This window comes from Ranitomeya variabilis, chromosome 1 (genome assembly GCF_051348905.1).
Source record: "Ranitomeya variabilis isolate aRanVar5 chromosome 1, aRanVar5.hap1, whole genome shotgun sequence".
NCBI classification, from domain to species: domain Eukaryota; kingdom Metazoa; phylum Chordata; class Amphibia; order Anura; family Dendrobatidae; genus Ranitomeya; species Ranitomeya variabilis.
The window spans coordinates 528,408,497-528,421,178 of NC_135232.1; the positions used below are offsets into that span (position 1 = coordinate 528,408,497).

Here is a 12,682-nt window from a genome sequence, read left to right on the forward strand (position 1 = left end):
AATAATCTTCAAAACACATTATATATATATATATATATATATATATATATATATATATATATATATATATATATACACACATACAGTACAGACCAAAAGTTTGGACACACCTTCTCATTTAAAGATTTTTCTGTATTTTCATGACTATGAAAATTGTACATTCACACTGAAGGCATCAAAACTATGAATTAACACGTGTGGAATTATATACTTAACAAAAAAGTGTGAAACAACTGAAATTATGTCATATATTCTAGGTTCTTCAAAGTAGCCAACTTTTGCTTTGATGACTACTTTGCACACTCTTGGCATTCTCTTGATGAGCTTCAAGAGGTAGTTAATATTGTGGGGAAACGCTACCTGAGTGTGTTGGGGGACACTCGCTTGGCATAGGATTCAAGCACTCAGGCACGATTTCTCCACTTAAACAGTCTATTCCGGTTTATTAAACGTCATAAACCATAGCACAAACAGTTAATTATTTACATCAACGGAACACATTAACCATCGATAGACTGTTCCAATGGCAGATCCGTGTCTGCCCGTAACCCCTTGTTACCTTACAGGAGGTCCGGCTTAATATACTGACTCCTGCCAGTGCTGGTTCACAGGGGAAAGCTGCCTCACTGGGATCACCGTCCTTGTGAACAGGGCACCTCGGATAGTCCAGACCCACAGTAGGAACTGTAGCCTCCCCAATACAGAAACTGTCTCAGGCTCTGTAGATGCAGCCTTTCCATGCGCTTCCAGGAAGTCCAAACACAGGCACTTCCAACACACAGGCCATCAGTCCATGATCATACCAGGTGCTTGCAGGACTCCAGTCCAACCCAGGACAATCCAACACCCTGACCATTCTAGGACTCACACTCTTATCAGGTGCTTGCAGGACTCCAGTCCATACCAGGACAATACAACACCTCGTCCACGGTCTCAGGTGCTTCCAAGAACACTCCACTCACAGGAGCTTAGAAACACCGACTGTCCAGGACCTTGCACAGGAACCATGTGACCCACACCCTGGTCACATTACATACCTGTAACCACTCCCCTGGGTGGGAGTGTGGGTGTGTGTGGCTAGTTTGACCCTCCCATCTCTCATAACTAGCCCTGCCAATCTCCCATAAGAACTACACAATTACACGTGGGACTACAGGTCCCAGCACACCAACTTAACTTCAGACTGACAGCGCAGAGTGTCCTCCTCTGCAACACACATACCGGCCATTTATAATCCTGCCGGACTTTCTCTCATCACCATTATGCCTCCAAGCGCATCTTGAAGTGCACACACAGCGCCCCCTGGCTGTAACATTGGTCACTGAACCACAATATATAGATATATAGATAGATTAAAAAGCGGCAAATGATCTGCCGCATACAGTATATATACAGTAGAATAGGTTAGAATAGAATAGATAGAATAGATATATGTCAATGACACACATATATATCTTTATATTACATAGAGAGAAAGATAGCAGAATAGCCGATAATTCATTTGGCGGCTTCTGTAAAATCATTGCAGAACCCGACAGGATAGGTGGCATGGTTTACATACAGTAAACCATTGCAGAACAGTTACATTTATATATGTCAGTGACTAAGTTAGTAGTATGTGTCTGTAAAATTTGGGACCTGTATGTATTTAATAAAAGAATGTATTCATGGAAAAAACTGGCGTGGGCTTCCGCGCAATTTTCTGCACCAGAGAGGGAAAGCCAAAGAGTGAGGGTAGATATTAATATTAATTAATATTAATAGCCTAGATAACCATGGTTATTGGCCCCCCCTTGCTAAAAACATCTGCTCCCAGCCACCCCAGAAAAGGCTCATCTATACGATGCGCCAATTCCGGCACTTAGACTCCCTCTTCCCACTGCCCTGTAGCTGATCACTGATGCTGATGCCCGCAGCTTCTCTTTCATTCTTTAGTGATTTACAGCTGAGGCAGCAGCATTAGCACCGCTCTTGGTTGTAAACTGTATATCCCCCAGATATGGATTACAGCGTGGGACTGACTGTACGCTGACAGGTATGGCTATATTGTTGTTTTTTTATTTTTTATTTGTTAGAAGAGATAGAGGGAATCGTTTGGATTGGCAGAAGAATAAAGATGGCAAAACTGTGTGTTCTTTCATTTCAGTAAAATACTTTATTCCGCATGTGTCTGTGTTTATTTAACCTTTTACAAACTTAGGATTAGTAACGGATAGGTGTCTTATTGACACTTCTCCATTACTAAGCCAGGCTTAATGTTACCTTACAATACAAAAGTGACATTAACCCCCTATTACCCCATATGCCACTGCTACAGGGCAGTGGGAAGAGAGAGGCTAAGTGCTGGAATTGGTGCATCTTACAGATGCACCTTTTCTGGGGTGGCTGGGGGCAGATGCTTTTACCTGGGGGGAGCAATAACCATGGTCTCTCTCTCTAGGAATCTCTGCCCCAGTCACTGGCTTTCCCTCTCTGGCGCAGAAAATTGTGCGGGAGCCCACACCATTTTTTTCCGTGAATATATTATTTTAGTAAATACATACAGGTCCCAAATTTTACAGACACATACTACTAACAGTATTAGCCACTGACATATATATATCTAAGTGTTCTGCATGGGCTTACTGTATGTAAACCATGTCTCCTATCCTGTCAGTTTCTGCAATGATTCTGCAATGTCAGGATACAGAAAGATCCAGTATGTCCATTTTCTGACTACAGACACATTTTTTCTCTAAGAGATAAGCAACCGCAAGATATGTCTGGAAGTGGCTCTCTCATAAAGAACTCAAGAGTGCTCAGTCAGGTGTTGAGAGCATATAAACTTTACAATCTAATATCTCTGAATAAGGTGAGAGACGAGAATTTAAAAAATGAACAGTTTTATTCAGCTCTGCAGCCACTATTCAATGATATGGCCAATTTACCTTGCTAAAATTGGAAAAAGGTCCTCTGTAAGTTTCCCATACATATATGATGAATGTCAGCTGAAACCGCTGATATTAACGGATCAATTTGATTCTTATCAGGGCCTCATGACTGTCCCCTTACAGATAATGTTAGGATACAGAAGAATCCAGTATGTACGTTTTCTGACTACCGATACATTTCTTCTCTAAGAGATAAGCCACCTCAAGAGATGTCTGGAAGAGGCTCTCTCAGAAAGAACTCAGGAGTGCCCAGTCAGTTGTTGAGCTTTGAGAGAGATAACTGTTGGCTGAACAGCTATCCAAAATGTATTTAGGGTTTTAGAGTTAGAAAAATGTCCCTAACTCTAAATTGAAGGGGTCCTCCGGTGCTGTGAGTTGGTTCTGACTCTCTTCACCCTCAAACCCCTCTTGTAAATGGGAACCTTCCTCCTGTGTGCTGTGTTGCAGTATTTGTTCTGCTGTTACTAGTAGTCCGAAAGACTCTGCTACATCTCTGTCCTCACGACCAGGATTAGTAACACACACACCAGGAGACGTTGGGTCCGGTTCAACAAGATTGGTTTTACTATACAGTTACATTTGGCTGTGGCATACAGTATGGGGCAGATCCCCCTCCGGTTGATGTTCCCATAAAACAGTACACTTCAAGATCTTGCCTGTGGTCTGCCTAAAATGTTCCCACCTCAACGGCTTCTGTTTGCACTAAGGTGTTGTGAATTAGACTTTTTGGCTCCCTCTTGTGGTTACTAGTGATATGACTCTGGGATTGTCTTTCCTCAGTTTGGCACCCACCTGGGTCGTTAGTCCAGGGGTGTTGCTATATAAACTTCCTGGATCCTTAGTCCAGTGCCTGGCATCGTTGTAATCAGATCCTTTCTGTTTGCTCCTGTCTGCTGGTCCTGGTTCGTGCAAAATTAAGCTAAGTCCGGCTTCTTTGTTTTTTGGTTATTTGCTTGCTCTCATTTTTTGTCCAGCTTGTACTAAATGTGATTCCTGACCTTGCTGGAAGCTCTAGGGGGCTGGTGTTCTCCCCCCGGGCCGTTAGACGGTTCGGGGGTTCTTGAATATCCAGCGTGGATATTTTGATAGGGTTTTTGCTGACCATATAAGTCATCTTACTATATTCTGCTATTAGCTAGTGGGCCTCTCTTTGCTAATACCTAGCTCATTCTTACGTTTGTCTTTTCCCCATTCCTACAAGTCTGAACGATTCCATGGCGCTGGCTATTCAAATTGACCGGCGTGTGCGGGAGCGCAAAACCGCTAATCCTCTGGTGCTGTTGTCTGAACAAACACCTGATTTAATGCAATGTGAGAGAATTCAGACTAGAAATGAGCGGAAAAATCATAGACGTCAGAATGGGTTGTGTTTTTACTGTGGTGATTCTACACGTTATATCAGCATGCTCTAAACGCCTAACAAGGGTTGTTAGTCCTGTCGCCATTGGTAATTTGCAACCTAAATTTATTTTGTCTGTGACTTTAATTTGCTCATTGTCTTCTTACCCTGTTATGGCGTTTGTGGATTCAGGCGCTGCCCTGAGTCTTATGGATCTGTCATTTGCCAAGCGCTGTGGTTTTGTTCTTGAACCGTTGGTAAATCCTATTCCTCTTAGAGGTATTGATGCTACGCCATTGGCGGAAAATAAACCGCAGTTTTGGACGCAGGTAACCATGTGCATGACTCCTGAACATCGGGAGGTGATTCGTTTTCTTGTTCTGCATAAAATGCATGATTTGGTCGTTTTGGGTCTGCCATGGTTACAGAACCACAATCCAGTCTTGGATTGGAAGGCAATGTCTGTGTCAAGTTGGGGCTGTCAGGGAATTCATGCTGATTCTCCGCCGGTGTCTATTGCTTCCTCTACTCCTTCGGAAGTTCCTGAGTATTTGTCTGATTATCAGGATGTATTCAGCGAGTCCAGGTCCAGTGCTCTGCCTCCTCATAGGGACTGTGACTGCGCCATAGATTTGATTCCAGGTAGTAAATTTCCTAAGGGAAGACTATTTAATCTGTCTGTACCTGAGCATGCTGCAATGCATTCGTATATCAAGGAGTCTCTGGAGAAGGGGCATATCCGTCCATCCTCTTCCCCTCTTGGTGCGGGATTCTTTTTTGTGGCCAAGAAGGACGGATCTTTGAGACCTTGTATTGACTATCGGCTTCTGAATAAAATCACTGTTAAATTTCAGTATCCTTTGCCTCTGTTGTCGGACTTGTTTGCCCGGATTAAAGGTGCCAAGTGGTTCACCAAGATAGATCTTCGTGGTGCGTACAACCTTGTGCGCATTAAGCAAGGAGATGAATGGAAGACTGCATTTAATACGCCCGAAGGTCATTTTGAGTACTTGGTGATGCCTTTTGGGCTCTCTAATGCTCCCTCAGTGTTTCCGTCCTTTATGCATGATATTTTCCAGAAGTATCTGGATAAATTTATGATTGTTTATCTGGATGATATTCTGGTTTTCTCTGAAGATTGGGACTCACATGTGGAGCAGGTCAGGATGGTGTTTCAGGTTTTGCGTGAGAATGCTTTGTTTGTTAAGGGCTCAAAGTGTCTCTTTGGAGTACAGAAGGTTCCCTTTTTGGGGTTTATTTTTTCCCCTTCTGCTGTGGAGATGGACCCAGTCAAGGTCCGAGCTATTCATGATTGGACGCAACCCTCGTCAGTTAAGAGTCTTCAGAAGTTCTTGGGTTTTGCTAACTTCTACCGTTGTTTTATCGCTAATTTTTCTAGCGTTGTTAAACCTTTGACGGATATGACCAAGAAAGGTTCTGATGTTGCTAACTGGGCTCCTGCAGCCGTGGAGGCGTTCCAAGAGTTGAAGCGCCGGTTTACTTCGGCGCCTGTTTTGTGCCAGCCTGATGTCTCACTTCCCTTTCAGGTCGAAGTGGATGCTTCTGAGATTGGGGCAGGGGCCGTTTTGTCGCAGAGAGGCCCTGGTTGCTCGGTAATGAGACCATGTGCTTTCTTCTCTAGGAAGTTTTCGCCTGCTGAGCGGAATTATGATGTTGGCAATCGGGAGTTGCTGGCCATGAAGTGGGCATTTGAGGAGTGGCGTCATTGGCTCGAGGGTGCTAAGCATCGTGTGGTGGTCTTGACTGATCACAAAAATTTGATGTATCTCGAGTCTGCTAAACGCCTGAATCCTAGACAGGCCCGCTGGTCATTGTTTTTCTCCCGTTTTGACTTTGTGGTCTCGTATTTACCAGGTTCAAAGAATGTGAAGGCTGATGCTCTTTCAAGGAGCTTTGTGCCTGACTCTCCTGGAGTCGCAGAACCAGTTGGTATTCTTAAAGAGGGAGTTATCTTGTCAGCCATTTCTCCTGATTTGCGACGTGTGTTGCAGAGATTTCAGGCTGGTAGACCTGACTCTTGTCCACCTGACAGACTGTTTGTTCCTGATAAGTGGACCAGCAGAGTCATTTCCGAGGTTCATTCCTCAGTGTTGGCAGGGCATCCGGGAATTTTTGGCACCAGAGATCTGGTGGCTAGGTCCTTTTGGTGGCCTTCCTTGTCACGGGATGTGCGGTCATTTGTGCAGTCCTGTGGGACTTGTGCTCGAGCTAAGCCTTGCTGTTCTCGTGCCAGCGGGTTGCTCTTGCCCTTGTCTGTCCCGAAGAGGCCTTGGACACACATTTCCATGGATTTCATTTCAGATCTCCCGGTGTCTCAGGGCATGTCTGTCATCTGGGTGGTATGTGATCGCTTTTCTAAAATGGTCCATTTGGTGCCTTTGCCTAAGCTGCCTTCCTCTTCCGATCTGGTTCCTGTGTTCTTTCAGAATGTGGTTTGTTTACACGGCATTCCTGTGAATATCGTGTCTGACAGAGGATCCCAGTTTGTTTCCAGGTTCTGGCGATCCTTTTGTGCTAGGATGGGCATTGATTTGTCGTTTTCGTCTGCCTTTCATCCTCAGACTAATGGACAAACGGAGCGAACTAATCAGACTCTGGAGGCTTATTTGAGGTGTTTTGTTTCGGCAGATCAGGATGATTGGGTGACCTTCTTGCCGTTGGCTGAGTTTGCCCTTAATAATCGGGCTAGTTCCGCTACTTTGGTTTCGCCATTTTTCTGCAACTCTGGTTTCCACCCTCGTTTTTCCTCGGGACATGTGGAGCCTTCTGACTGTCCTGGGGTAGATTCTGTGGTGGATAGGTTGCAGCAGATCTGGAATCATGTGGTGGACAACTTAAAGTTGTCACAGGAGAAGGCTCAGCGTTTTGCCAACCGCCGCCGCGGTGTGGGTCCCCGACTTCGTGTTGGGGATTTGGTATGGCTGTCTTCTCGATTTGTTCCTATGAAGGTCTCCTCTCCTAAATTTAAGCCTCGCTTCATCGGTCCTTACAAGATATTGGAAATCCTTAATCCTGTGTCCTTTCGCTTGGATCTTCCGGTGTCGTTTGCCATTCACAACGTGTTCCATAGGTCTTTGTTGCGGCGGTACGTTGTACCTGTGGTTCCTTCTGTTGAGCCTCCTGCTCCGGTGTTGGTTGAGGGCGAGTTGGAGTACGTGGTGGAGAAGATCTTGGATTCTCGTCTCTCCAGACGGAGGCTTCAGTATCTGGTCAAGTGGAAGGGCTATGGTCAGGAGGATAATTCCTGGGTGGTTGCCTCTGATGTGCATGCGGCCGATTTAGTTCGTGCCTTTCACGCTGCTCATCCTGATCGCCCTGGTGGTCTTGGTGAGGGTTCGGTGACCCCTCCTTAAGGGGGGGGTACTGTTGTGAATTAGACTTTTTGGCTCCCTCTTGTGGTTACTAGTGATATGACTCTGGGATTGTCTTTCCTCAGTTTGGCACCCACCTGGGTCGTTAGTCCAGGGGTGTTGCTATATAAACTTCCTGGATCCTTAGTCCAGTGCCTGGCATCGTTGTAATCAGATCCTTTCTGTTTGCTCCTGTCTGCTGGTCCTGGTTAGTGCAAAATTAAGCTAAGTCCGGCTTCTTTGTTTTTTGGTTATTTGCTTGCTCTCATTTTTTGTCCAGCTTGTACTAAATGTGATTCCTGACCTTGCTGGAAGCTCTAGGGGGCTGGTGTTCTCCCCCCGGGCCATTAGACGGTTCGGGGGTTCTTGAATATCCAGCGTGGATATTTTGATAGGGTTTTTGCTGACCATCTAAGTCATCTTACTATATTCTGCTATTAGCTAGTGGGCCTCTCTTTGCTAATACCTAGCTCATTCTTACGTTTGTCTTTTCCTCTTACCTCACCGTTATTATTTGTTGGGGGCTTGTATCCAACTTTTGGGGTCTTTTCTCTGGAGGCAAGAAAGGTCTTTCTTTTCCCTTCTAGGGTTAGTTAGTTCTCCGGCTGGCGCGAGACGTCTAGAACCAACGTAGGCACGTTCCCCGGCTGCTGCTATTTGTGGTGCTAGGATTAGATATATGGTCAGCTCAGTTACCACTGCCCTATGAGCTGGTTTTTTGTGTTTGCAGACTTAGTAATTATTTCTGAGACCCTCTGCCATTGGGGTCATAACACTAAGGACTCCCTGTCCGGCAACTCAGCTTTCTCGAGGCCCGCCACCGTTCCTTCTTGCTCTTCCCAGACTGGCCTCTTCCTCTTAGGAGTGCATGAGATATGAACTCTAATGCCTACTCCGTGCCAATGGTCTGGACCATCCAGGGATCTGCGCTAGACTCCCAGTGTGCCCTCCTGCTGTTTGTAAACTTGGTACTCTTAGCACCCATTGCAGTTTGTACGTGAACTTGAACCTTGCACTAACACTATCTGAGACTCTCCTATTCAAGAAGTATGTTCCCTTTTTGTTCGCTATAACCTCTCCCAGTATGGGGGCTTTTCTGAAACATTGTTGAATGATACCCTGTTGAAAAAGCTACGCCAAACGCACGTCCAGGGAGGCCAAGCGAGGTGGGGGTACCAGCCCTGACCACTAATGGGTAAGCAGCAATCGTATATATTTGTGTGACTGCATATATGAGGTGGCCGTGGTATGGGCACTATTAGACACAATGATACATGTGTACATGGCCATATGTAGAACGCTACACTAAGGATTAATGCTGCAACCAGAAGGGTGCACTTTAGTACTCCCCCTCTAACTTGGCTACTGTCATGTTCTCCTTTTAGTGTCTCCTGCTATATGTTTGTGCTGACAGCACGTACATTTTGTATATTGTATCCTGTAATTTGTATATTGATGTATTAAGGTGATTATACTAATAAACATTTTTGAATACTTTTACACAATTATGTTGAAGTGGACGTTTTTGCTCCGTATCTTTGTGGTAGTAGAATTTAACTGTATCTTACCCAGTGTGTACTCACTAAAGTAGGGGAAAAAAGTATTTATAGTCAGCCAATTGTGCAAGTTCCCCACTTAAAAAGATGTGAGAGGCCTGTAATTGACATCATAGGTAAACCACAATAATGAGAGTCAAAATGAGAAAACAAATCCAGAAAATCACCTTGTCTGATTTGGCAAGATTTATTTTGCAAATTATGGTGAAAAATAAGTATTTGGTCATTAACAAAAGTTCATCTCAAAATTCTGTTATATATCCTTTGTTGGCAATGACAGAGGTCAAACATTTTCTGTAAGTCTTCAAAAGGTTGGCTCACACTGTTGGTAGTATGTTGGTCCATTCCTCCATGCAGATTTCCTCTAGAGCAGTGATGTTTTGGGCCTGGCACTAGGCAACACAGACTTTCAACTCCCCCCAAAGGTTTTCTATTCTGGAGACTGGCTAGGCCACTCCAGGACCTTCATATGCTTCTTACGAAGCCACTCCTTTGTTGCCCTGGATGTGTTCTTGGGATCATTATCATGCTGAAAGACCACGTTTCATCTTCAATGCCCTTGCTAATGGAAGGAGCTTTGCACTCAAAATCTCACGATACATGGCCCCATTCATTCTTTAAAAAAGAACAAATCTACGATAGGCCGAGGTCCTAGAAAACTATGAAAAACCAAAACAAGAAAACAAGGACCCCTAAAATATAACTTTTAATAGAACTAGTATAAAAACTTTATTTAACATAATAATCAAAATTTTAAGGAGGTAAAAAGGTATTCAATGTACCTAAACAACCCTAGGTCATACTACAATGCGGACTGCCTAACAGTGGAGGTTGGCACCCTACTTTTTCTCGGTCGGCGCCCCCACTCCTCGGTGGCTGACCCTTAAGTACCCTAGAAAATACCTATAATAAGGAAAAGACTAATACACCCTAAAAATGCTGTACCTATCCTGCCACCTGCCTAACAGTGGAGGTAGACACCCTAATTCACATTTAGGTACATTGAATACCTTTTTACCTCCTTAAAATTTTGATTATTATGTTAAATAAAGTTTTTATACTAGTTCTATTAAAAGTTATATTTTAGGGGTCCTTGTTTTCTTGTTTTGGTTTTTCATACCCATTCATTCTTTCATGTACACGGATCAGTTGTCCTGGTCCCTTTGCAGAGAAACAGCCCCAATGCATGATATTGCCATCCCCATGCTTCACAGTAGGTATGGTGTTAATTGGATTCAATTCAGCATTCTGTCTCCTCCAAACACGACAAGTCTTGTTTCTACCAAACAGTTCTACTTTGGTTTCACCAGACAATATGACATTCTCACAATACTCTTCTGGATAATCCAAATGCTCTCTAGGAAACTTCAGATGGGCCCAGACATGTACTGGCTTAAGCAGGGGGACACGTCTGGCACTGCAGGATCTGAGTCCCTGGCGGCATAGTGTGTTACTGATGGTAGCCTTTGTTATGGTGGTCCCAGCCATGCAGGTAATTCACTAGGTCCCCCCGCATGGGTCAGGGAATTTTGCTTACCATTCTTGTGATCATTTTTACCCCACGGGGTGAGATCTTGCCTGGAGCCCCTGTTCGAGCGCGATTATCAGTGGTCTTGTATGTCTTCCATTTTCTTATTATTGCTCCCACAGTTGATTTCACCACACCAAGCTGCTGGCCTATTGCAGATTTAGTCTTCCCAGCCTGGTGCAGGCCTACAATTTTATTTCTGGTGTCCTTCAACAACTCCTTGGTCTTCACCATAGTGGAGTTTGGAGTGTGACTGTTTGAGGTTGTGGACAGGTGTCTTTTATACTAGTAACAAGTTTAAACAGGTGTCATTACTACAGGTAATGAGTGGAGGACAGAGGAGCCTCTTAAAGAAGAATATACAGGTCTGTGAGAGCCAGAAATCTTGCATTTTTTTAGGTGACCAAATACTTATTTTCCACCATAATTTGCTAAATAAATCTTGCCAAATCTGACAAGGTGATTTTCTGGATTTGTTTTCTTATTTTGACTCTCATAGTTGTGGTCTACCTATGATGTCAATTACAGGCCTCTCTCATCTTTTTAAGTGGGAAAACTTGCACAATTGGTGGCTGACTAAATACTTTTTTCCCCACTGTATATCCCTTCAGACTTCCATTGGTTCCCTTATTTAACAGCCCTCACCACTACTTGGGGATGACCTTGATGTTAAACCTCCAGGAAACCGAACACAAACCATTCATAAGAATAAAATAAACTTTTATATATAAATAACATATGCAAAACACTTTGTATCAAATTTAACTCATTTGTCACAATGTCTTCTTTAGCACTGCTTACCCTCTTACACATTCACACCTTAATTTTTTGAATCAAATGCTCCATTTTGGAACCAATTATTAAAGAGTCAATGCTATTTACCTGCATTCTTAGCGGAAATCAGCAGGTAAATACCATTTTATACAGTATTGACCATAATTTCTATTGGTAGTGTGGCTGCAGGGAAAAAAAAAAAAGTTATATTCTTCATGCATGTCCAGTCATCAGGGCGGTGCCGAGGAGTGAACAGTGCTGTAATCACACAGCCAGCTCATTGACTGACATCCTGCCCTGTAACTTCATTTTTTCCCTGTAGCCACACTTCCAATTAGACAGCCACATACCGTATGTGAAATATGGTATTTACCTGTAGACGACCACTGTAGCTGCAGGTAAATAATGTTTAATTTGCTTACAAGTTCCCATTAAGTCCTACTTACCTACAAAGCGCACTGTCCTACGTAGGAAGGAGTTGAAGTTGCAACCACCTGCATTAATGCTTCCTTCAGAGCTTCCATGACCTTTCAATTTGGACTGTATACAATATAGGACTCCCTCTCCAACCATGATCTGATACAAATCAAAGCACTGAATGTTACTACTTTTTTAATTTATTAAATCTTTTATATTCAATCATATATAATTTACTTACAGAGGCTGCAGGGGCTGCAAATGCAAGACTTAGCAACATGAGAAGAGGAATCAGCTCTTCATTGGTTTCAATATAGGGCATGGAAAGTGACCGATCATGACACTGAAATCCACCCTGAGCTGGCCGGAATATGTCTGTCAGCTCCAGAAAATACAAAGAAACAATGGAGGAGGCCACAATTGGAAGCTAAAGAAAAAAGTGAAATTGGAATAATTAGGTACAATAGGAATCAAGGACAATCTTATTGCAAAAAGTTGGTTCAGCCATAAAAAAAATGCAAGTTACAGCTTGTTCAGCTTTAGAACTCATGTAAACGAGCATATAAATTGGATGTGTGCCTTCCAATGTTTCATCTGGAAGGCACACGAACAGCACACTGACCTACGTTATTTATTCAAAAGTGCTGTTCATATCAACGATTTTTCTGTTGGTCTGCCTGCCCGTGAGAAAAGAATTGTAGCATGCACTATGTCCGATTCTCTGATGAGACTCACACATTCAAGTCTATGGGTTTGTAAAAACAAAA

General features: G+C 43.6%; 1 protein-coding gene across 2 annotated transcripts in view; it reads right to left on the minus strand.

The window, feature by feature from the left end:
• The window catches only part of PLPPR3 (phospholipid phosphatase related 3), a 479,615-nt gene that overhangs the window by 128,470 nt on the left and 338,463 nt on the right, over positions 1–12,682 (minus strand). For both annotated transcript variants that reach the window (XM_077254403.1, XM_077254393.1), the window contains 2 exons: positions 12,157–12,342; positions 11,945–12,074 (listed from right to left, as the gene is read on the minus strand). In XM_077254403.1, the coding sequence (XP_077110518.1) occupies positions 11,945–12,074; positions 12,157–12,237 (211 nt within the window). In that variant the 5' untranslated portion in view covers positions 12,238–12,342. The remainder of the gene's footprint in view (positions 1–11,944; positions 12,075–12,156; positions 12,343–12,682) is intronic.